The sequence below is a fragment of the Sinohyriopsis cumingii genome, chromosome 2 (assembly GCF_028554795.1).
Source record: "Sinohyriopsis cumingii isolate HCF-2022 chromosome 2, ASM2855479v2, whole genome shotgun sequence".
NCBI lineage: Eukaryota > Metazoa > Mollusca > Bivalvia > Unionida > Unionidae > Sinohyriopsis > Sinohyriopsis cumingii.
In genome coordinates, this window is record NC_142962.1 from 77,873,328 (window position 1) to 77,900,237 (window position 26,910).

Genomic DNA, 26,910 nt, shown 5'->3' on the forward strand with positions numbered 1-26,910 from the left:
TTTTCCTAGAACTCCCAGAACAAGTCTTTCCCAAAGTTAGGAATAAAGATTAAATTTAAAGATGAGACGGGTATATGTAATATGTCATTGTTAATCCATCATTGTGATAATGAGATGGTATCATATGTCATGAACACGTGCACAGTTTCATTTGAGATGTTCTACCAGTACCTGCATTATGTGTCTGTTTGCAAAGTCCATAATCAGTGAGAGTGATAGGGCTGAATCTAAATAAAAACTCAGTTATGACATTTGACCTATGGGGTCATGTGTTTTTTAAAGTATAATTCAGGAATGCTTATGTTCATGTGAATCAGTTTTATTTAAGCATGCAGTATATACCAAATGATGCTGGTCCCTAGATCAGAATTTTACTACAGAGCTAGGATGCAAAACTGTGCTCAGAGCAAGTACCAAGATGAAAAAAAGCAAAAATGTGTATCAAATGTTAGACATGAAGTTGAAAAAGTTCAGCCAGTCAAAATTTACCTTTAGTTGGCACCATATAGCCACTATTATGCTAAGTACCATATAATAATATTACATACATACAATTACATACATACATACGTACATACATACATACATACACACATACATACATACATACATGCATACTACATACATACATACGTACATATGTACATTCATACATACATACACACACATACATGCATGTATACATACATACATACATACACACATACATGCATGTATACATGCATACATAGATACATACACATGCATACATACATGTATTCATGCATGCATACATACAGACATGCATATGTACATACAGACAGATAGACATGCATACATATGCACATACATACATACATACATACACACATGTATGTTATTACATATGTACCTACATAATATACATACATACATACATACATATTTTGTTTAGAGAAATGCAATTAAGGTAAATCTCTATCACGATGTGATTGAAGGAATTCTTTTACTTGAAAGAGACAGAACAAAATTAAAAATTTCTGCTTTCTTTGAAGCAGTTTTTCAAGTTCACAAGCTAGATTCAAATGGGGATGGAATACTTCTGTCTTAAATCTATGATAAAACCATAATTTTGATAAATAAAAGATTGTATTTTGGATAGTAAAGGAGCAAAAAGTTTCACTTGGGCAGTTTTGCTGCAGAGACCATGTCTCATGCATATGACATGCAAGGAAGGAAATGAAATTGGGGGGAAGGACTGTGCAATGTGACCTAAATCTGCATTTTTCTTTCAATGGCACAACAAAACTTCCTAAATATTGAAAGGAGATTTCATTGGCTGATGAGATGAGACAATGTCATACATCATTATGTTGATAAGAGGATGTTATCTTTCACACACATGTTGGCTGATTGAGACATCACCTAGGTCAGCATCTTTTTCTAAAGTATTTTTAGATTATATTGTTTTAAGCGTTCAGTGTAATCTTAGTTTGAATGACATCAGAAAATATGTCCAGGAAATATTTGTTGTTGTGTCCTACAAGGTTTTACCAAAGTGTTTTCTATTGGTAGTAGAGATCAACCTAGCATTTTAGAAGACCCTCATATTATACAGATCTCATCGAACTATGCAAGAGTCAGGTCAACTAATGCTATTGACGTTCTTTCTACAGTCATGAAATGTGATAGGTATATTCACCACTGAAAGGTACTACTCAGATACTTAGTCACAGTGAGATACTTTTCTTGCTCTTGCAGTTTTACAGGGTTTTTTCCCTGGCAGAGCAGGTGAGACAAAGCTAATTCTACCTTTGTTTTATGATGACTCTTTTACCAACTCATCCATTATAGCTGAGGTCAATAGTTATTTAGGCAGAATTTTCTGTTCACTGTTTCAGCAGTTTTGTTGTGTGAGGGTTAATATTTTTTAAAATAATATTTTTTAGTGAAAAAGAAGAAAGTAAATCAGAACATTGCAAAACATTTGGCTATACATGCATCAAGAATATGGATGTTTCCAAAGTTCATTTTGTTACATTATAAGAGCTGACCTTGTGTCACCCTTGATAAAATAAAAGATATTATTGTTATTAGTACTGTTATTATTATTATTATTATTATTATTATTATTATTATTTATTTGTTGTTATTGAAATAAAACTTTACATTTAAATTCAACTTCAGGGACCAGGGTTATGTGTGTATAACAATGCTGAATTCACCAAAGAGGACTGGGAAGGAATACGCATGTTGAACAGCAGTGTGAAGGAGAAGGACCCAATCAAAGTTGGTAGATTTGGTCTTGGATTCAAGTCTGTATTTCATATAACAGGTACATATATGCAATGATCAAAATATAGCATATAGAATTTCTTTGATTTATTTTGTTTAAATAATTCTTTTTTGGAGTTTGAGGTACATACAGTAACATCCATTATGGATGTTCAGTTACAAATTTTTCTCCTTTGTGATAATTGTAGCTTAGTGTTTTAATGCATTTATAAACTCTTTGTTTTTGTTTAGTTTTTTAACACTATTATTGCATCATCTGAATTTGAGGACACTGTTGATATAGTTTAAAAGAATATGTATTAAGCTCATATGCCAATAATAAGCATAAGCAAATAATACTTTTGATGAGAACATTTGAGTAAATAGCTTGTTGAGGGAAGATATGATTTTTTTTACTCAAGTTCCAAATCAGCTTTACCATCATGGATTGTGACTGGTTGCAGGAGAACAAATGTTAGTGTCCCCCTAACAATGGCTTTGCCTTCATGAAATGTGACTTGCCTTGGGTGAACAACTCATCATATCTCCCCCTAATCAGGGCAATAAATTGTTTATTATACCAAATTGTAGTTGAATTTAATAGTGTGTTGTCAACACATTCTCTGACCACATTAAAGATATACAAGTCATACTGAATTTCATGTGGGGTTCCAAATTAGTGTATAAGTGATCTTTAACTCTTTTCTCCATGCTTCTAGCAGTGTTCCCAATCTAGTCTTTTCCATAATTATCACATTGGAATTTTCCCAATAAAGTCTTTTCCATAATTATCACACTGGAGTTTTCCCAATATAGTCTTTTCCATGATTATCACACTGGAGTTTATAGATGACATGGCACTTCTTATTCAAAAGAGTTTTTGTAATATATTGATGGACTCTCTGAAAAATTATAAAATTATCTTCAAAAAAGCATGGAGCTAATATGATCCACTAACCCTTTAACACTGCTTGTTCAATCTCGGTACATCCAAAAGACCAAACTCCTTTGACTAAGAAGTGCTCAGTCATCAATAAACACCAGTGTGATAATTGTGGAAAAGACTATATTGTGAAAACTGCTAGAAGCCTTAAACAAGAGCTGAAGAACACATATATGCCAACAGAGAATCCCTGACACCAGTTGGTGAACATTGCAAAGAATTAGTGCACAGTGTTCTTGGGATAACATCAGAGAACTCAGTATAAGAATAATACCCTGAGGAAGAAAATAAGGGAAGCTATTGAAATCATGGATGGGGAGCCAGTATTGAACTGTAATTCCAGATTGGAACTTCCACCATTGTACAGAAGAATTTTGTCACCTGGTCAACATTTAGTTGATCATGTGATTCCACTCCAGAAGTCATTCCTATGATGAAGGCCTTGTGATAAGGTCAAAAGCTAAGGAGTCATAACCTATTATGCAAGAGAAAAGTATCTATTCTTAGTTTCATTGAACGCAGATGGCTGTAGCAGGTAACAATATTGATTCTACAGTCTTTAAAGCTCTTGCCATTGATGACTGCAAAGCACTCAAGGAGGAGGACAAACAAATTTCAAGAAACTTAGCTTGGGCTAATTACTTCTAAGCTCATGCTGATAATCTGCTTTGCAGAAAGTAAATCTGAATCTGAATATGTACAGTGCAGGGCCAGTTACAGCTTATATCGGAATGTGTACAGTGCAGGGCCAGTTACAGCTTATATTGGAATGTGTACAGTGCAGGGCCAGTTACAGCTTACATCGGAATGTGTACAGTGCAGGGCCAGTTACAGCTTATATCGGAATGTGTACAGTGCAGGGCCAGTTACAGCTTATATCGGAATCTGTACAGTGCAGGGCCAGTTACAGATTATATTGGAATCTGTACAGTGCAGGGCAAGTTACAGATTATATCGGAATCTGTACAGTGCAGGGCCAGTTACAGCATAAATCAGAACATGTACAGTGCAGGGCCAGTTACAGCATAAATCTGAATGTTACAGTGCAGGGCCAGTTACAGCCTTTATCTGAATGCGTACAATGCAGGGCCAGTTACAGCTTATATCAGAATGTGTACAGTGCAGGGCCAGTTACAGCTTATATCGGAGTGTATACCGTGCAGGGCCAGTTACAGCTTATATCGGAATGCGTATAGTGCAGGCCAGTTACAGCATAAATCTGAATGTGTGCAGTGCAGGGCCTGGAGTTACGGCTTAAATCTGAATGTACAGTGCATGGCCAGTTACAGCTTAAATCTGAATATATACAGTGCAGGGCCAGTTACGGCATAATCTGAATGTGTACAGTACAGGGCCAGTTACAGCATAAATTTGAATGTGTACTGTGCAGGGCCAGTTACAGCCTAAATCTGAATGTGTACAGTGCAGGGCCAGTTATGGCATAAATCTGAATGTGTACAGTGCAGGGCCAGTTACAGCTTAAATCTGAATGTTTACAGTGCAGGGCCTGGAGGTACTGCATAGATCTGAATGTGTACAGTGCATAACCAGTTATGGCTTAAATCTGTATGTGTATAGTGCAGGGCCAGTTGAGGCATAAATCTGAATCGGTACAGTGCAGGACCAGTTACAGCGTATATCGGAATGTGTACAGTGCAGGGCCAGTTGCAGCTTATATCTGAATGTGTACAGTGCAGAGCCAGTTGCAGCTTATATGTGAATGTGTACAGTGCAGAGTCAGTTACAGCATAAATCTGAATGTGTACAGTACAGGGCCAGTTACAGCTTATATCTGAATGTATACAGCACAGGGCCAGTTACAGCATAAATCTGAATGTAAAGTGTACATGGCCAGTTACAGTTATATCTGAATATGTACAGTGCACGTCCAGTTACATTTATATCTGAATATGTCCAGTGCAGGTCCAGTTACAGCTTATATCTGAATGTGTACAGTGCATGGCCAGTTACAGCATAAATCTGTATGTGTACAGTGCAGGGCCAGTTACCACTTATATCTGAATGTGTACAGTGCAGTGCCAGTTATGGCATAAGTCTGAATATGTACAGTGAAGGGCCAGTTACAGCTTGATTCTGAATGTGCACATTGCAGGGCCAGTTGCAGCTTGAATCTGAATGTGTACAGTGCAGGGCCAGTTACAGCTTAAATCTCAATGTGTGCAGTGCAGGTCCTGGAGTTACGGCATAAATCTGAATGTGTACAGTGCATGGCCAGTTATGGCTTAAATCGGAATGTGAACAGTGCAGGGCCAGTTACAGCTTAAATCGGAATGTGTGCAGTGCAGGGCCTGGAGTTACAGCATAAATATGAATGTGTACAGTGCAGGGCCAGTTATGGTTTAAATCTGAATATGTGCAGTGCAGGGCCAGTTACAGCTTACATCTGAATGTGTACGGAACAGGGCCAGATATGGCATAAATCTGAATGTGTACAGTGCAGGGCCAGTTACAGCTTGAATCTGAATGTGTACAGTGCATGACAAGTTGCAGCTTAAATCTGAATGTGTACAGTGCATGACCAGTTACAGCTTAAACCTGAATGTGTACAGTGCTTGGCCAGTTACAGTATAAATCTGAATCAGTATAGTGCAGGACCATCTACAGCTTAAATCTGAATGTGTACAGTGCAGGGCAAGTTATGTCATAAATCTTAATGTGTACAGTGCAGGGCTAGTTATGGTATAAATCTGAATGTGTACAGCTTAAATCTGAATGTGTACAGTGCATGGCCAGTTACAGCTTAAATCTGAATATGTACAGTACAGGGCCAGTTACAGCTTGAATCTGAATGTCTATAGTGCAGGGCCAGTTACAGCTCAATTCTGAATGTGTGCAGTGCATGGCTAGTTATGGTCTAAATCTGAATGTGTACAGTGCAGGGCCATTTATGGCATAAATCTGAATGTGTACAGTACAGGGCCAGTTACAACATTAATCTGAATGTGTATAGTGCAGGGCCAGTTACAGCATAAATCTGAACGTGTACAGTGTAGGGCCAGTTACAGCATAAATTTGTACCGGAAGAGAGAGCCAACTAGGAAGTTAGTAGTATTGTTCAAGAACTGCCTTGATGCTCTCTTCTGATTGCGCACACACTGACAACACTGTCACTCCGATGATTCCAGTCCACAATTGTTTTTATGAAGAAAGAATTTCTAAATTGTTCTGTTCTACATTGCTCAGTTACAAAACATCTTATATTGTTTGATACTAGTTTTTCTACAATGTTTTTATTTGCAAAATTAGGAAAAGATTTGGTTTTAATCTGGCATTTTTTTTCTAATGGTTTTAAAAGTATATTTGGTGAGAGAGCTGGCACTAACCCCATGACTACTTTATAGAGATATGTCAAACTGAATCCCATTACGCCTGTCTTGGAGTTTTGGTAGATCAAGGTCAGTTAACATTTTGGTGATGCATCTTGTTTCTCTGGTTTTGTATTCACCCGATATAAATCTAGCTGCCTGGTGTTGAACATTATCAACATCCAGACAACACATCCATATCCGAACATGGATCTGACTAGTGCTAGATAGGCAGTTAGTCTACATGTCTGTGGACAGTGTCTGAGGTTTCTTTTTAGAAATGCTAGTGTAGTGTTTGCTTCCTTGGTTGATTCAATAATATATGTTTCCCACTTGAAATCCTCATATAGTGTTAGTCCATCATAGGGGTTTTCACTGACGTGTTGCAGTATGTGTCTATTTAAGGTGTAAAAGTGAGATGATTTTGCTGTTTTACTTGTCATACACATGAGGTAACATTTAGTGGCAATGAAAGTCATATCCCAATTAGACACCCATTTTTCAAGGGCTTTGAGATCATTCAGGAGGGTATGCTTCTCAATCTGGTTTTGAATTATTCTGTAAACGACGAAATAATTAGGCGGATTCCACCTGGAACTTAAGCAGACTCGAGGCTGAATCTGCCTAAAATGTTAAAAATCTGGTTAATACAAAGGCGGATGTGGAAAATTGGAGAAGTCAAAGATGAATCCATCTAGAGTCCGTCTAACTCTAAGATGGAATTTTGTCAAATTCCTGCTATATAATACATCTTTAGGCATAAGTTTGGACTTGGTTGATTTTCCACCCACCATCTAGGTGGAATTAGGAACTTAGTCACTGGCATCTATTATATGAAAGGAGGAATTTGGACTTAGTTTATTTCCTAACCAACATCTAGGCGGAATGAAGAACTTAGTCATTTACATCAGTTAAATAAGGCAGAATTAGGACTTGGCTTTGTGTGTCTGTAAAGTTAAATGACTGAAAATATAGTGATATTTTGTGATTGTAATATCATTGACATTTCAATAAAAATATCAGTAAGATATAATAACATTTATTGTTTCTTGTGCAATTTGAATTATTTTCAGCAGCATTTATATTTCCTGTTTCTGATAGCTGTAAATTTATTGTTTATTTTGGGCTCAATTTATAACTTCTTTGTTGTTGTTGTTGTATTTTTTTAAAACTTCAATTGGATTTAACTGCCTTCAAACAAGTTTTCGTCTTGTTTTCCGCTTCAAAACAGAATTTCGCTTGTCTCCTGATGTGAATTTCCTCGATATGCACCCATTTTTTAATATCATCTCTGAAACTTTTTTAAAATAATGCTCTATCTGGTCCCATTTCGCAATGAGCTTTAAATAAGTATTTGTTCCATTTATTGTTTAACAGAGGATCATTGTATAAAGCTTTCTGATTGGTAAAAGTTTTGTAATTGCCTAATGAATCATCGCATAACAGAAACTGATGGGAATGAGCATGTTTGCTAAACATGGCGATTCGAATTTTCGAGCAGGATACGAGATTGAATAACAATTTAAAAAATCTGTCTGGTGCCCCCCCCCCCAAAAAAAGGAAAAGAATAACCTTTTAAAAAATGTGCGGCAATGAGAATAGCTTGAATGCAAAGTCGATGGGAACATAATTAGTCAGTCTGTATGAAAACTCAACGCCAGGACAAGCATTTTGCTTTTTGTGCCATAAAGAGCTTTCAGTAGCGGCTAACGTGCTAAATAGGACAAGGAATTGAACCAAGAATCAGGATGATTGCGAAGTTATACAACTCCAAACTGATTAACTCCAGAATTTAAGGAGGGACAACATGTAGATCACTGGTGGGAATTCTTGCCAGATATCCATGTCTATCAAAGATGGTCCTATTTTTGCAGAATTTTCTTGGCTGAAAAGTAGAATCTACTTTCAATATCGTGAGGCATTATTGTGAATACTATCGAAATGTTCTAGGTGTGTTAGAATTCAGTGTAAAATAAGAGTAATCATATCATGATAAACGTTTGTCACGGCTGCTTATGGAACAAGAACTAATTTAAGAGAGAGACCACAACAGCATCATAGTTTGTGCAATCAAAAATCCAGTCTACTGTACAAGTGACGTAAGGCTGGGCTCCTAGCTTTTCTTCTTCTCATAATGTCTCAAATGGATGATTTTCTGTAATTTTGCATTATTTTCATGGCTGAATTTTTCAATGCAGATTAATATTTTATATTTTATATATGTTTATGTGTTCACAGATGCCTAAGCATATGTTTCAGGCTTGATACTTTGATTTTTCAAACCACCTAATTATTTTGTGTCAAGCCAGATACTTCATATCATGTTGTACGGTATATACTGTATGTGTTGTACATCACAGGTAGAAGGCCTCAAGGTAGATTAGTTCTGTAACTAATTGAATTACCTTCTCTAAATAAAGTCTTTATTATTATTATTATTATTATTAATATTATTATTATTGTTATTAACTTCCATATCTCATGCCTTGGATGTCATATAATTACAACATCAGGATAATTGTTTTCATGCACACTTAAATATCACATTGGTTAATAAAGTCCTGTTTAATTCATATCCATTATTAATTTGAAACCTACTGAAATGTCTGAAACACTACTGAAACTTCAGTAAAATACTATATAATGATCACAATTTTAGTGAAATCTTACAAAAGTTTTAGTCAAATTTTTTGTGAAACCTCACAAATCTGAGAAATTTTAGTGAGACCTCTACATAATTTCAGTAAATGTTTTGGTCAAAATATTTGTGAAATACCAAACTTTAAAGTGAAATAAAAAATACTAAAGTTATGCCATCATGGATTAGATTTTGTATGCAAGAAAGAAAATGGCATTGCCCCTCAGGACAAGAAAAACCTAAATCTTATTTGATAATGTATGTCAAAATAAAATTTATGATCCATTTTAAATATTACTGTGAATAAATATCATTGATTCCCAATAATGTCTAAAAATCATTAGGCAGTTTAACAGAAATCTGAAGTATATTTTTATGGTTTAGGTAGAAATTGCTTTTAAAAAAACCCGTCTGAAATCCGCCTTGACATTTTCATTATTGGATGGGGTTTCAGCAGGTATTTCCATCTAATTAGGCAGAAGTAAAGATTCCACCTAGTAACAGTAATTTGCATATTTCGATCTATATTCCACCCTGAATCTGCCTGAAAGTGATAATAAAGGGAATCTAGGCTAAATAAGCGGAATAAACAGATTACGCCTAGTAGATGGAATAAACAAATTCCGCCTAGTAGGCAGAATAAACATTCCTCTTAATAATAGATGGAGTAATTTGCATATTTCGGGCCGTATTCCACCCTGAATCCACCTAAAATTTATAATAAGTGGAATCTAGGCTTTATGTGAAATCCGCTTTAAAATTCCACCTGGAATCTGGTTAAAGTCAGGGCGGATGTTTTCGTACAGGAAGGAGGCAGTCATCTGCAAACAGCCTGACCTGAGATTTCACACTGTCTGGAAGGTCATTAATAAGGCAAAGGAAAAGGAGTGGTCCCAGTATGTTTCCCTGAGGGACACCGAAGTCGACAGTAACTGCTTCAGATCATTCTCCATCCACCATCACTTGCATGTGTCGCTTTGTCAATAACATCTCTAGCCAACAGTGTAGTGGCCCAGTGATTCCATAGTTTTCCAACTTCATTTGTGTGGATATCCATCCAAGTTCTACCTCTATACAGAAGCATTTTAATGGCTACACTGAGACTGAAATACTTGAAAGGACTCAAAATCATATATGTTGAGGTTGAGTATGAAATATCTGTATGAACCTTAAGCTCAAAAGGCAGAAAATTAAAAATGACCTAGATGTGGGTGTTTTGTTTGTTTTAAACAATGAAGGAGCTACATTGAAGGCCATGAACCAAGTGAAAAAAAATTAAAATCTCTTCTGTAACGATATCACCAATCCTACCTATTAAAAAAATGTTATAATTCCGCCAGTGAGAAAGGTACAAAGATAGTCCTTCTAGTCAATAATTTCCTGTCCCCCATTTAAAATATGCATTCTTCTGGTCAGTAATTTCCTGTTCTGGATTCAAAATGTATGTTCTCCATGTGTGTCAGGTAATTAATAATTATATATGCCATTCTTGGCCAGCTGCTCCTATATAAAAAAAAGCTTTGGTCTCTTGCTTAGTTTTATGACTGTATTATCTTTAAATCTTGTTATCGCTGTTCCTTTGGAATAGATGTTCATCTTAGCATGCATTTTCAGTCAATGACTATTTATGATGTCTACCTCCACCTAAATCAAAAATGGTGTAAATCTAACGTCCAATAAGGCCATATCTTGATAATCATGTTATCTCTCCTCCTCATGCATGGGGTTTCCACCAAAAGACTTGTTATTATGTATACATTGTACCTGGTGCTAAATGAAAGTGCTGTTGGCCAGATGTTCAATATAGTCACCACAGTGGCCATCTCATAATCCTTGTTTAATCACTATTCCACCAGAAAAGATGGTCATATCAACAAGAATCTTTCACATCTTATAATGTGACCCTAAAGGACAATTGTGCCAATCTAATACTGAATATGACCAACACAGCAGCAATCTAAAATCTTGTTAGTGCTCCTCTTCCTTTTATGAAAAGTCATATCAGCATGGGTTATCACCAGAAGACTTATTTTGGTGTTGGTTTTGCATGAAACTTATGCCACTCTGATATCCAAGCATTTTGGAGTAAGATCTTTAAAATCTCCTCCTAAATGGAGAGTCATATTAGCATTAGATTTTCACCAGAATTCTTATGATGTCATAAATTAGTATTAAATGAAAATGGTGCTGTTCTAATCCCAATTAAGGCTGCCAATATGAACATATTGAAGATTTTGTCACCAATTCTTGTGATTGAGTGGATGGTCCTATCAGCATGGGGTTTTCACCAAGTCTTCTAATGGTACCTACCTGTAGTTAATTTGTCTTATAAATGAAAATGGTGCATCCATTTTGGCTGCCACATTGGGTGATTTGAAATTCTTGTTGCTCAAGAATGTCAGAGATGGTTTCAGTACTCAGTAGTTAAATAAATGAAATGGTCTTATTTTTTGAATTCCTGGAATGTTTTTGTCATAAAGTAGAGTATCAGTCTCTTTGAGAGACTCCTGAAAATGGCCAGAGACAGCAGTTAACCAAATCTTTGAGTTCTATTTCTATGAGGGTCCATTATGTTCTTGCTACTCTTTTCTTTTATCCAAACAATGTCTGGTGAACTAATATGTGGAGAGAGCTAAAACTATTTTGAGTTTGATACATATGACATTAAGAATCAAACAAGACTTTTTTTTCCATGTTGAGACCGTTAAATTTTCAGGTCTGATGCCCATTAGCTTCTTTGATCAGTGCCATTTTATTGACTCGACAGTCACCTCTTCTAATATGGTACTCTCCGTCATACTGAAGAAGATTCTTAATTTGGAATAATTCAAATGATGTCAAGTCTAGTATGAAGATAATAACATGTTTTTGTCAGATGTGCATTTCAAACTATTTTGGGTGGTAAGAATGAAATGCCCCACAATTTCACATAATTGCTCATTGACTCCAACAATGGTGATGATAAACAGATCCAGTGGGCCTTGGTCCTAAAAATGTGATGGCCTCAGCACTGGAAAGGAAGTGTAGTTTGGTTGTAATGTGGTATTTACTGAAGGTAAAGTCATCTGGGCCCTCTACAAGACTGACATTAGTTAGATAAAGGAACCTAATGGTGAGAATACAGTGACCACTCAGAGAAATAAAAGTCTGTCTGAAGATTTGGTCATCTGCTAGTCACTGACCCTCAGCCAGTAGAAGGGATTCATAATGGGAAAAAAATGGAAGAGCTGGAAAAATTTGGCTATGTTCTGCTTCCACTACTCATTGAAGCTCGGTGTGGGAGGTGGGGGCATTCGTGTCACTTTAAGCTCGGTGTGGGAGGTGGGGGCATTCGTGTCACTTTAAGCTCGGTGTGGGAGGTGGGGGCATTCGTGTCACTTTAAGTGCATCAGTAAATTGCCCTATATGGTAGAAACAAAAATGCCAAACATATGCCAAAAATACCAACTTAACAATTTTAAAAAAAAAGTGCCCAATTTTGTTTCATTATATAGTTTGTGGAGACAAATAAGTTCTTGTAGTGGACATGATGAGCTGTTTAAGAGTTCACCTGCTAACATGGACAGTGTCCTCTGCAGCCTCCTGGTTAAACTCTGGAGGACTGGGAAGTGGATGTAGTACCTAGTCTTTCTTTGGCTTTAAATCAATAAAATATGGTCAGAATCTTTGCTAAAGCTGATATTATCAATATTTTTGCTGAATGTGAAACTTCATAGCTAATATAATTTGGAATATATGAATTATATTTTTCACAAACCAATCAAGTCAATCAATCAATAAAATATGGTTGAAATCTCCTAATCATCAAACTCATCTGAGATCTTGTTAATAATCAGTAAAGCTTTACAGGAAATTTAGTTGATGTATAAAAGATATGGCCTCTAGAGCATTCAGAATATGTTGGTATGCATGACCATTCAAAATTGGTCAAGGGCCATAACCCTGCAAAATATGTATAGAATCTGGGCATGGGACCTTGTTGAGGAGAATTTATTTTTAAATTGGTTCTAATCTTTTAATAAATGTTGTAGTTGAGTGTTGACAAATTTGTGCATTAGCATCTCCTGTGTTAAGATCATCAAGGGTCATAACTGTGTAAAATTCCTGTGCTATGATGGTTAAGGGTCATAACTCTGAACATAATGTGCAAAACGTGCTCATCATTTAATTCACACAAATGCTTTTTGAAATTTCACAGCTGATTTAGTTGAAATCTAGTGATGAATGTTGAAGTTGCAGTGTTCATTAGGTTGTGCTTTAGCTATACTTGCTAAGATGATCAAGGGCCATAACTCTAAGAGATATGTGCAGAATTTGCTCATAATCAAATCCAAGTTGGTTTTGATATAAAGCTGTTTAGTAAATTTGGTTCAAATCTAATAATAATTGTGAATTTTGTGCATTCAAAAGCTGGATGGATGGAAATATGGATAACAGTCCATGGATGGAAGGAGACCATTTATATGTCCCGTCACCTTAGTGGTGAGGGACAAGAATAATATAACAAACATGATACAATTCTGTCTTATCTAAGGGTTTTATTCCATGTGAGAGTCCCATTCAGTGAACATATAAACTTGCTCTGGGTGGGGGAATAAGAGATCACTCAAAAACATTTTGTAAAGTGGAATCTTTGCCACAACACTGAAAAAAGACTGTGATTCCAAAGAAGGAGGTTGGAGCCTTAAAATTATGTTTGAGTCAACTATATAATCCATAAGTTATTTTTCCAGAAGAACCTACAGAGATATTGTCTTAAAAGTGAAAATCAAAATGGCACGTGAAATGCCTGCATTGGACGCTTAATCACATCACAAAATTGCTAGCTTAAAAGCAACTTTAACTGTGCTGAGCACGCTCATCAAGTATATTATGGTCATTGCTTTAGGTAAATCATGTCTCCAGATTCACTGAATCTTTTCATGCCAGTTTAATTTTGTTTTCTTTTGACAGACTATCCTTGCATTATAAGTGGTGATCAGCTTCTGCTACTAAATCCCCACGACCCAGAAGACAGAGTCTGCAACATAATGAAACTACATGACATGTCCAAATTTACACAAGCTGATTGCCTAGAGGCACTGAACAAGGTGTTTGGATTCTCTGCAAGGGTATTGCAAAAGGGATATTTCAAAGGAACTTTATTTTGGTTTCCACTGCGTGATGTGCCCACTGACCTGTCTGACACAACCTATCCGACTGCAAAGGTCTTGGATCTGTTCAAATCATTCCAGACAGATGCCCCTAGTATCCTCATCTTCTTAAAAAGTCTTGGAAGTGTGGAGCTGTTTTGTTCTGACACGGGGACACAGTTTGACCATGGAGTGGTGAATCCATTCTTCAGGGTTGAAATAAAGATGGATCTAGACTCTAAGGACAGAAAGACTAAATTCATTGATCAGGTGTTAAAATTAAAAGGGGGCTATTCTGACAATGACCTAGACAGCTGTAGACATATTTGTGTGAGCATAACAAAAACTCAGAAAGATAATGAGGCAAAGACAGTTGGGGTTCATTGGACAGTGGTGGATTTCTACAAAGGTGGGGAAATGTCTGACACTCTTAAAAGGCTTTCAAGTGACAAATCACTCTCATATAGCCCATATGTAGGTGTTGCAATGTGTGAAAGTTTTAGTGATTATTTTCAAAATGGAGGCCACATTTTCTGCTTCATGCCTCTACCACAGGAAAGAAAAAGCTTGACTGGACTTCCAGTGCATGTTAATGGATTATTTGCATTGAGTCGGAACAGACGTCATTTGAAGTGGTCATCATCTGAACAGGAGTCTCAAGGCCTTCATATTGATAATGCTATCCAGTGGAACCAGTGCCTCGTACGAGAGATACTGCCAAATGCCTACTGCTTGTTGATACAGGAGATGGTACAATGCTGCTCTGACTGGGGAAATGAAAAGGAGATGGTTGAGCTGGTCTATGCAGTGTTTCCTGTTTTGACAAAGGTTGATGAAAAATGGAGTCATTTAGTTGATAGAGTAAAGGAGAAATTGTGGAACATGTCAGTTCTTTTTACACAGTGTCATGGTGGAAAGTGGATAAAACCAAGAGATGCTTTGTTTTCTTCATTCAGCCATTATCAGTCATTGTCAAAGAAGTGTAAGGAAGCGGTCAAGAAAACTCTAACAATATATGACCAGAACTGGGTGGATGTTCCTCAACATGTAGGTACCTATTTCCTTAATAAGCCAGGGATTTTGGACTTGAGCCCAAAGGAATTCTGCAAAATTCTTAAGACTAGTCCTAAGTACTGTGAACTTGGTCCTGAGGAAAAGGTTTCAGCACTAGAATTTCTTGTAGCAGATGCTGAATACCATAAACTGAAAGGTCTGCACTTGTTGCCACTACAAGATGGAAACTTTGCATCATTTCAAAGTAGGGAGGATTGTCATGATAAAATCTTCTTGGCCAAAGCATCTGAGGTGGATCTGTTTCCTGATATGGAGAACCTTTTCCTTCATCTGGGAAAATCCACACAGCATCTTGTGGAACACTTCAGAAAAATGGCAAATCATGGTAGGTACTGTTCATATGATTTATTTTTGTTGAGATATAAACTAGTATGATGTACACAAGGAGTTGCAGTTTACTGTTGTCATGATGGAAATTTTTTTAGACTCCATGCAAAACTGTAACTTTTGGACTAATGAATTAAAGTATTTACTGTAAAACTTACAGTGTAGAGATTTACAAAACAATTGTTGTTGCAAGGCGGGTTTGAACGCCTTTGTTTTATCTTACAGAAGAAATAAGGCACTACCTGAGACAAGGCAAAGTTTTTGAATTTTAAGTAGGTAATTTTTTTCTGAAACAAAGAACACATGTTAAACAAAGAATTCATGTTCAGTAGTACAGTACATAATTAAGTGTTTGTGTATATCAGCACATCAGTCTTTTGTACGATTTTGGAAACTGTTTGCTTACAAACATAGGGCTGATCAAATCCCAAATAGCCTGATGTTCCTGATGGACTGTATTTTTCCAAAGTCTGACAAGTAAAATTTTCATTGGTGCTATTGCAGCAGACAAATGTTTTTATTTTTTTTTTTAAGCAAGCCAGACAAGTACTTATTTTCATGCTATAATCACTTTATCTGACCGTTCATGCAAAATGCCACTTGAATCAGACTCAATTTATTCACATTGTGATACCTCAGTAAGCAGTCATTGATAACTGTATACAATTTCTTATTAGCACAATCAATTTTAAGAATTATTTTATTAACATTTTTTAATCTATTTTTATTAAAATATTATATATATTATAATGATCACTATATATAATGTACTAAGTGCATCAAGAACTGGGCAAAACCAGTTCAATCAATCTTCAATCAATTTTACTAATCTTGTTTCAATAATTTTTCTTTTACCCATGAGTGTAAAAAGTGCTAGGGTCAGCAATCAAAAACAGTAATGGTCAACTGACCAACCAAAAACAAACATATTTTTCTTTGTCTCATAGTGAGGATCGACTTCATTTTGTGGTATTGCATTTTAAGTGAAATGATGAAAGTGTTTGTTAATGCAGTCATATCAGTGCAAATATTTACTAAAATTAAATAGTAATTGTTGTTCTAAAATTTTATACTGTTATACTTATAGTTTTACCAAAATCTGTTCAGTCCTGATTGTTGATTGGCTGCACCTTAAATGTTTTCAAAAATGTCCATGTGAAAATTAATGATTGCTAAGGAATTTTACAGTGGAGGCCAGTACTCAAAAAAAGTGGATGTTTGTCTATCATAAAAAATAACATGGTAGTAAAAACAGTTTTAACACAGCATATGACATTCAATCTGGTTTGTACTGGATCACACATTTATGTTGACCTATCAAAACATTTGCACCTGCTTAAAATTTAAAATGCATATATGAGCTATATGACTTTTACTGTACTACATGTATATGCTAAAGCAGTGGTCTGTGTTTGCATTTGCATTAATTGTTGCTGCATATGTTTCTCCAAGGGGGGGGTAAATAAAAGTTACCTTTCAAAGGAATATGAGTGTATGAAGATCCAAATAAAAGTTAATAATTACCTTGTAAAGGTGCATGTATGCATAATTGGATTACAAAAATGACACCCATTACTGAAATAGTCGGTACTGAGCACATAAATGACCTATGTGACTAAGGTACTATATGCTAAAACGGTGGTCTGTGTTTGCATTTAAATGACAAAATGTATGTCATGATCACTGAAGTAAAAGTAGTTGTTATCTGAGGTGATCTTTTGTATATATATTCAGAGGCGGCGTTAGGAGTATGTGGGGCCTAGGACCAACCATGACTGCGCAGGGCCAGAGTATTGGTATCTTGATTGGTATTCTACTGTAAACACTGATTATGCCTAGATTAGATCAACTTTTGCAATTTGGCAGAGAATATAACTTGACAAACTCATAAGGACGACCTTAGGCCTGAAGCGTGGGGGCCCCCTCAAGAGCAGGACCTGGGGCAGTCACCCCACTTACCACCCCTAAAAGCCGTTCATGTATATATTTCAATGTTGAGACTAGTATCCCAGAGTAATTAGCTTTGAAGCACATAACAATTGACTTTCATCTTGTAAGCAATATACTCCATTCAGATTGATATAACTGAATTCATTTGAAACATTACCAGTACTTACTTTTGCGAAGCATGCATGTAAAATCTTAGTGATGTAACATCATTATCAGCTTACAACCAGGAGACCAAGAAAGGTTAGAAAGTTTGTGTACTACATCTCTTGTTTTGACACACTTCCCATGAACCTATACTTCCCACACTTCTCACAAACTTACTTCTACCCATTACACTGTTGCAATGTATGATCTATGACAAAAATATGTGGCAGAGCAAAATCAGTATTGCATAGAAAACAGAAGTTTTATAAGGAAAGTTACATTTAAAAAATTATAATAATTTAACATTCCTGAAGCATTTCTTATTTTTATAAAACTTTTTATTTTGGGAGAATTTTCCTCTCCATAACTGAAGTAATCAAATTGGAAAAAGGGGAATGGTATGATAAAAAATATGGTTATATAAGCAAAATATAACAATTTTAGCTTGTGTACCATTTTTGAAAAAGAAATAGTCAATAATGTTGATATGCAAAGCATAAGTCTTTTGAACGCTTTGGAACTCAAAAACTCATTGGTATTCTTCATAACTCATTTATCCAGATAAGTGGTTCTTAACCCATGGGTCAGATCCCAAGACTTGTTTGCCATGCTGTTTTAAGTGGATCACTGAGATCAAGTATAATAATTTGAAATTTCCAACCTAAGTGATCTTTTGCATTTGATGGGTCAAGAGGCTAACTCCACAAACCTAATGTGGGTCACCACTCACAAAGGTTAAGAACCACTGCTCTAAATGTATGTATAACTAGGGAAAAAAGACCTTAATTGCAGGTATTAGCTTTTTTTTTTTGAAGTTTCTTATCATTCTTACCATTATCTACAAACTAGGACAATGAAATAGTTTTAGTATCAAGATTAATTTATCATATGTAACAGAAACAATACAGTATCTGCTATTATTCCAATCATGTCTCCAGTCCAAGTTAAATATTCCCACCACCAATTAGTAATTGGAGATCCAAAACTGAAAAGAACATGATCCCAGTATGAATACTGAACCATACCCAAACATATAGAGTACCCTTCTCATTTTCTTTGGATTTTCTTGAGAGTACACATCTCAAGTCACTCCTTGAAATTTTTGTTGTTGTGATTTTTGAATGGATTATGAGCCAGCCATATACCTTTTATGTTGATTGTTTTTCTCCCCATTCCCTGCATTATTTAAATGTGTGATGGGGGGGAGGGGTATTTCACTAATTTTGAAAAAAATTCCACCTAGCTCAGCAAGCAATGCTTCTGTTCATTGTTCCATACTTAGTTACTGCTGTTCAGGTAAGTATTAGTTTTTTGTTTCCTGGTTATCTCTGTTTTTGTTTTGGGGGGAGAATTTTTTCTGTCATAGATTAAAATTTTGCAAAGCATAAGAAGTGGATGCACAAGGAGGCCCTATCAGATGCATACCTTGCCTATTGTGCACTGGTTGTGCATGCTGAAGTGGATATCCTGAGTGTGTTGTACTTTGGGAAAAGTTGCCATAGATGGAAGAGAAAAATAACTCACATTTTCATCATCATTGCAAGATGTTGCTGTCCATTTCCAGGTAGGATCAAGATCACTTGCCAGTTTAAGAAAGTCAGCTCTATCTGTGGGGCAAAAGCAAGGCATGATCTCCATAGTTTGTGGATCACCAAAAGCTGAGGATCCCTGTTGTTTGATCTGATGGATCCTCTTTTACATGCTCTTTTGTCAGTTATTCATTGCCAGACCAGTCTTTCACCAGTGCCCAGACACTGATGCCCCTCACCCAGCTCTATCATCCAATCCTAGTGGATGTAGGGAATTGCATTTTGTTTGCTCCATTTGGGAAAGAGTTTGGATTGGTAACCACCATTACCACATTCCCATTTAATCCCTACTGGTTTTTGGGCCCTGGATGGCTGAGTGGTCTAAGGTGCTCACTTTTACAGATCACTAACATCTCATCTCTGTCTGCTTGGGTTTGAGTCTCACCTTAGCCAATGTGGGTAGGTGAGAAAACTTGCCAGTAGCTTCCCATGGGTTGGTGGTTTTTCCTGGAAGTTTTTTCTGGTTCTTCCTCCAGCACATCATGACCTGAAAAATGTCATCAAACCCACAAAACCAAAGAAACCCTGATGGATTTGGAAACCTCCTTTACACAGTAGTGAATTTTCTAACACTCCATAGTAGTGAATTTTCTAACACTCCACCCTGCATGACATCATGATGTCTTTGTCTTAGTTTCAAGATATGCTAAACATGGCAGACCTGCTCATTCACCTCTGGCTATTATGTCCAACAAAAGGGAGGTGGGGTATCACTCTCCTTAAAGAAAGTTGAGGAAATATCATTGATCCATTCCCCAGGGAGAATAGCTAGTTGGATGAATCCCAGATTATCTCCAATGATTTGTTATGGCATGCCTGCAGAAAAACTATATGTCATGATAAAAACATGAACTTTTAATCCTGTTAACCCCCCTGACACAGTTATATTTCAAAAAACACATTTTCAGTAATCAGTAAACAAATAAAAAACCACTTCAGTATAGGCATGTAGCATGTATAAACGGTATACAGACCTGCTTGTTGATCATGTAAAACTATCCTTGAGGCAGTTTATACAGCAAATTGTCATAAAGTCAATTAAAATACAAAGAGAACAGGTATTAAACAGCCACCATTTCACTTAGTACTTAATTGGCTGATTATAGCAAGGGTAATTGTATTACGACCTTTCAAGACTGGAGGAGGCAGTTGTGCTAATTTGTATAAGTAATGTTCACAAATGAAACCCAATTTATTTTAAGTTACAGGGGGAGCATTTAGTTTTTGGCACACACTGCAAACAATATTATCAACACATCATCGAAATAGGAGCACCAGATATATTAAACATGGGGGCCTCTGATGGCTGCAATGGTCTAAAGCACTTGATTTTACTGGTCACTCTCATCTCACCTCCGTCTGAGTTTGGTTTGGGTCTTGGGTTCAGCCAGGGTGGGTAAGCGAGAAAGCTTGCCAATAGCTTTTTTGTGGGTCGATGGCTCTACTGGCATTTTCCTAGGTTCTTCCGTTCTTCTGGCTACCATGTATTGCCTATTATGTGCTGAAAAAGGCATTAAACCCAAAAGAGCAACATATTCAACATGCTGAACTGAACATTCCAATTAGTTCTTTTTATTATTATTCATTATATTAATCTTGTTACAATAATAATTCTTAATTGACTGATGTTTTTCAGGATGATTTTAGCCATGAAGTAGATTGATTGAAAGACAATAGAATGCACACATTTGCCTTTGCACAGTTGATTTATGTTGATAAAGTGTTAATACCCATATTGAACAGATACATTTATTACTGCTGTATTACCTGTAAGCCCCCATTAAAATTGAAAATATTATGTCCCCACTTCTCATAATGAAATGGTCAGTCCCAAATGTGAAATTTATTATTCTATAGAGACAAACATATCTCATGGTCATCAAATACAGTTCTGACCAGAATTCGTTCACAGAATCCAACAAGGAAGTTTAAATAACATTACCATCCAGTTTCTTGTGAATGCATTAAGATGAATCCTATGACACTTGCATTACCGTCCCACTACTGAACTATTGACAGCAGCAATTAAAGACTGCATCTAATTAAGCAGATAGTTTGCCATCCAACTGAATTAAATGACAGAAACATAGCATATGTAATTTTATTTAATGTCAGTGTGATTGTGATTTATGTGAGTGTCTGTATATGTGTGTAATGATTACCTTTGACAATACTAAGTCAACCAACTATTTTTTCTTCTTTGTAAGTGTATAAAATGCTTTGAAGAAACAGTTATTTTCTTTTATTTATTCAGATTTGAATTTCAAATCATTTCCTCTTGGTTTGGATGAAAACATAGCTTATTCTCTATTGGATGATTTCACTTTTTTGCTCATGCTCATTGACCCTACCTTGGGACCTCAAAACACACTCAGTTAGTCTCAAACACCCACCCACCCCAACACTATCAGGGAATATGGCTGGTATGTTAAGGGACAACAAAAACTTTGTTTCAACTTCCCACTTTCTAGAGAAAGATACCATTGAGAACAGTCCTGTTTCATGTCATGACTGTGTCCAGGATGATGATGTCCTTCCCATTCTGATGAGTTCCCAAAAATGCTAGCTGGTTGCAGGAGCCCCTTTCACAAGTCCCCACACAGTGAAATATACAGTGTTTTCCAAAATACACCCTCCAGTCCATCATCTGTGTAGTACTTGTGTACCAAATATATGTGTCCGTAACACATTTTCTCAAGAACCAGACAGGTGTTTACCTTTACCACATACCTGCTATTTGTACAGAGACTCTATCTACCAAGCACACACTGCTGTATTATTATGGCAACAGTTCAAACAAATATACTATGTGAAAGTTACAATGAATCATAACGATCACTTTAATTTTTTTGCTTGTAGGCAAACTTGTATGCATTATTTTGAGTTGATTCAGGTAACAGCTTCTTTTAGATATACAGTACATTCAGTCAATCCACATGACAAATACTGCAAAAATCCCACCACATTTATATTTTGGGTGGGTTCAATTACAGATTTTTTGGGGTGAATGGTTAAGCCCAATCCATCAAATGTACGAACCTTAACATTTTGCCTACACTGATCATAACATTTCACCAACAAACAACTACCGTCAATGTATGACACATTTGTGAACCCTTTTTATCTCAGACCATTCAGCAGACAGGTAAATTCATATATATCCCCAAACCACAGAAAACGCAAATACTTCCCAACTATCTGAGCCACAGGAGCAGAATAGTAGGCTACCCTTAAGTCAACAGAATAGTAGGCATCCTTCAAGTCAACAGAATAGTAGGCATCCTTCAAGTCAACAGAATAATAGGCATCCTTCAAGTCAACAGAATATTAGGCATCCTTCAAGTTAACAGAATAGTAGGCATCCTTCAAGTCAACAGAATAGTAGGCATCCTTCGGGTCAACAGAATAGTAGGCATCCTTCAAGTCAACAGAATAGTAGGCATCCTTCAAGTCAACAGAATAGTAGGCATCCTTCAAGTCAACAGAATAATAGGCATCCTTCAAGTCAACAGAACAGTAGGCATCCTTCAAGTTAACAGAATAGTAGGCATCCTTCAAGTCAACAGAATAGTAGGCATCCTTCAGGTCAACAGAATAGTAGGCATCCTTCAAGTCAACAGAATAGTAGGCATCCTTCGGGTCAACAGAATAGTAGGCATCCTTCAAGTCAACAGAATAGTAGGCATCCTTCAAGTCAGCAGAATAGTAGGCATCCTTCAAGTCAACAGAATGGTAGGCATCCTTCAAGTCAGCAGAATAGTAGGCATCCTTCAAGTCAACAGAATAGTAAGCATCCTTCAAGTCAACAGAATAGTAGGCATCCTTCAAGTCAACAGAATAGTAGGCATCCTTTAAGTCAACAGATGCAAAGAAAACAATTTTTTCTTATGACATTAACAGCTGTTTTCAGACTTTCCATTTTAAAATGTATCTTCTCAACATTTGTTTTAAAATTCAAAAATAAGTCTCACAGACCCATCATTTTAAGTTATATGAAACTGTTTGAAAAATATTGTCCAGGTCTTGAATTAACTTTACAAATAATACCTTTTGCAAGAAAATTTTAATTTCGGCATTTATTTGTTGGCACATTGCTTTTAAAATTTGAGGCCACTTGTTGTTTTGCAGCTTCCTGTTGCTTTTTTCTCAACAGCTGAATTCCAGCCTTCTGGGATTCATTTAGCTTAGTTACCTGCACATTTAGGTTATTTCCAAAAAGCCAGTTTTTGATGGGGTTCAACGCAGCACAGATGGGCTGATACATGTCAGTTAGCTCAGGTTTTATGAGTGCACGACTGAAGTCGTTGAACAGAAATGATGAAATTTTAAAAATGTCTGTGACAAAGTCCCTAACTGAATCCAGCAGTAATTCTTAAAGATTGTTTCTATGTTTCTTAAACAATTCCATTGCTCTTAAGGTGGGGACCAATATTTGCCCCAACTGAGTTTGCAAGTTTTGCAGTGATATATCAACACTCCTGACCTGTTTTATATTGCATTCCAGACCCAATATTGACTCAGGGTGCCTTTAAATTGTCACAGTTTTCAGGTCAGAGATACTTCTCCTTCAATGGTTTAACCTTGTCATGAGTTAACACTGAACGTAGGCCTTTATTGAGAACTTCTGCTTATTTTTCATCCACATTTGGGCCCGCTTTTTGGTGTTCTAGCAAAAAACTTTCCAACTCCACAAATAAATCATTATCATCATTTGCATTGACCTCAGCAGAATCTGTATCTGACATAATTAGCCCTGCAACTTCCACATCAGATTCGATGTCCCCTTCTTCGTGCATATTATCCAAATCCTTTTCAAAATGACCCATGTGTGCTGATCCTGCAGAAACTGCAGCTGATGTACTTTGCATTTGGGTTTTACTAGCAACACTTGCCAAGATCTCCTCCGTTTTTCTCATGTGAGCATGCATTTTGGACACAACATCTGCGTTTTATGCCCACAACTGACATCGCATGGCTAATTCTTTATCCATGGTAACCATATTGGTTGTTTGGGTGGAAATCACCTGACTTGTGCCAGTAGCAGACAATGACATCATGTCTTTATGTTGTAATGGTCGACCTAATGTAGCTTTTCCCAGCTGCCCAACAAGTTCCTCGCCAGACCTCACATCTATAGAGGCAGATGCTGATGGCAAATGCACTCATTTCCCCACCAAACCCATTCCCGAAAACGTACTTACATCATCTGTGACGTTTTTCTTGCATTTTCAACAATTTCTGAGAAATTCACTCCTTTACTCTGCACCCTCTGGCATTTGCCTTCGGTGATTTGCACCCTCCATTGTCTTAAAGTTGAACTTCATTGAAAACTTGCAAAAGCTGGGAAACTATCTGAAACATTGCCTCTGCAAAGGTGCAACCCACTTTACAAAAATTACTGCTCCCAAATGCACAAAACTGATGACTGCAAAACTTTTCATCCGAAGTCATAAATTGTGCTGTTTTTTTATGCATTCTTTAATTTGCTCACAAATTGACACTACTACACTTCCATGAAACTGTTGTTCTGATCAGCCACATGACCAGTGTCATCTCATTAGGCATGTAGGGGGGAAGTGAAACAGTAATTACTATTTATTTTAACATTTCTTTAGTATTATAAATGTTAAATTCTATTATATTTACTAACACATACTATCTCTTCTTAAATACTGTAACATGTGCCAATATTTATGGACTGCCAAACAATACTGTCACTGGCAAGGTGTGAACATCACTAAATTTAAAGATAGGTTTCTGACTGGAGTTTAAATTCATATAATGGTACCTTACTTCCTTTACATCATGGCCTCAAATTCTCACTTGAGTACTTGCCTAGAGCCTGAGGGGTACTCCTGCAGGGCCTGTGGTCTCAGAAAGAATCTTCCCTTCACACCAAAAATCTACAAATGGGGGTTTCAACCACACAAGACATCGCTGCATCATGGTCACAACAGAGAATATGTAATTTGCAGCATACCTCTGATGAACTTGAGGGGGCATTTCTGCTTGAAAGTCTGGAACTTTGTTTATTGAACAGCTTTGAATATGCCACAATCCTGGTAAGAGAAATATTCTGATGGACAGCTTGTTCTAATGTTTGAGCAGTCCTCACACAATTGTCCATGTATCTGAAGTAGATAGAGAATTTCAGCAGCAGCGGAAGCCAATTATAAACTTGTTCTCAACATGGTTGAATAACAAGCTTTCTCTCTCTCTACAGTGCTGGAACAGAGGGCATGTGCAATGGTTGCCTACAGTATGCATATACCTACATCCTCCCATTTTTCAGATATTTACAGGTTCTTCAAAGAGTCAGGATAATCATGTCATCCTGACTGCACCAGTGATCATGGTCTAGTACTCTCCTTGACCTGTTGGCATGGTCTAATACTCTCCTTGACCTGTTGGCATGGTCTAGTACTCTCCTTGACCTGTTGGCATGGTCTAGTACTCTCCTTGACCTGTTGGCATGGTCTAGTACTCTCCTTGACCTGTTGGCATGGTCTAGTACTCTCCTTGACCTGTTGGCATGGTCTAGTACTCTCCTTGACCTGTTGGCATGGTCTAGAACTCTCCTTGACCTGTTGGCATGGTCTAGTACTCTCCTTGACCTGTTGGCATGGTCTAGTACTCTCCTTGACCTGTTGGCATGGTCTAGTACTCTCCTTGACCTGTTGGCATGGTCTAGTACTCTCCTTGACCTGTTGGCATGGTCTAGTACTCTCCTTGACCTGTTGGCATGGTCTAGTACTCTCCTTGACCTGTTGGCATGGTCTAGTACTCTCCTTGACCTGTTGGTGAGCTACCTCAGCAAATTACCACAGAAGAGGGATCTTCTGTAGCAGTATAGATTGTCTCTCTTACATAACATGTCTCAAATCCTCCACCTTCAAGCTGTGTTAACATAAAAACAATTTAACTGCCAAAACCACTTGCTAATTCATTGCTGAAGCTAGAAGGCTAACTTCCATAATATGCTATGCCAAGTGGATAATTTTCTGTAGTAGGAAATGCATTGCTCCTATCTGCCCCTTCTTTGAGATGCAGCTGCAGATTTTCTTCTTTTTTCTCTTTGAGTAAAATGATTGCGCGTTATCCAGCATTAAGAATAATATTGAGCAGCCATCTCCAATACTTTTATGTTATCTGCATTCTCCACTAAATGATAGGATTGTCAACCTGGGTTTCTGGCCAAGAATCTGCTTTCTTTGATAGCTCATGTTCCAGTTAAAATCCAGAGTCCCAGTCATTTTTATACTGTCAGTGATAATGATAGACTCCTTGCCCAATGACTCTGAGCTTTATGCTCTGTTGAAATCAAAACAAAAAGAATAGTAACCTCTCAAAGGTACCTCTGATATTTCAGTAGCCTATGTTGAGATGGGTTGTTTGGGATATTCAAAGAGTCTCTTGCTGAAAGAGAAAGATCTTTCATGAAAATTAAAACCCATAAGTTCAAGGCTTTTGTTGAATCTTGGCCCTTTTTTAATAATTCTTCAATGGATAATGTCATGAATGCCGACTTTTGGCGATCTCATTCCACTTTCTTGTC

At 36.8% G+C, this 26,910-nt stretch overlaps 1 protein-coding gene across 1 annotated transcript in view; it reads left to right on the top strand.

Moving 5' to 3' along the window:
* The window catches only part of LOC149805234 (sacsin-like), a 75,635-nt gene that overhangs the window by 30,814 nt on the left and 17,911 nt on the right, over positions 1-26,910 (top strand). Inside the window, exons 7-8 of the mRNA XM_089933761.1 lie at positions 2,146-2,293; positions 14,093-15,670. Coding sequence (XP_089789887.1) covers positions 2,146-2,293; positions 14,093-15,670 — 1,726 coding nt within the window. The remainder of the gene's footprint in view (positions 1-2,145; positions 2,294-14,092; positions 15,671-26,910) is intronic.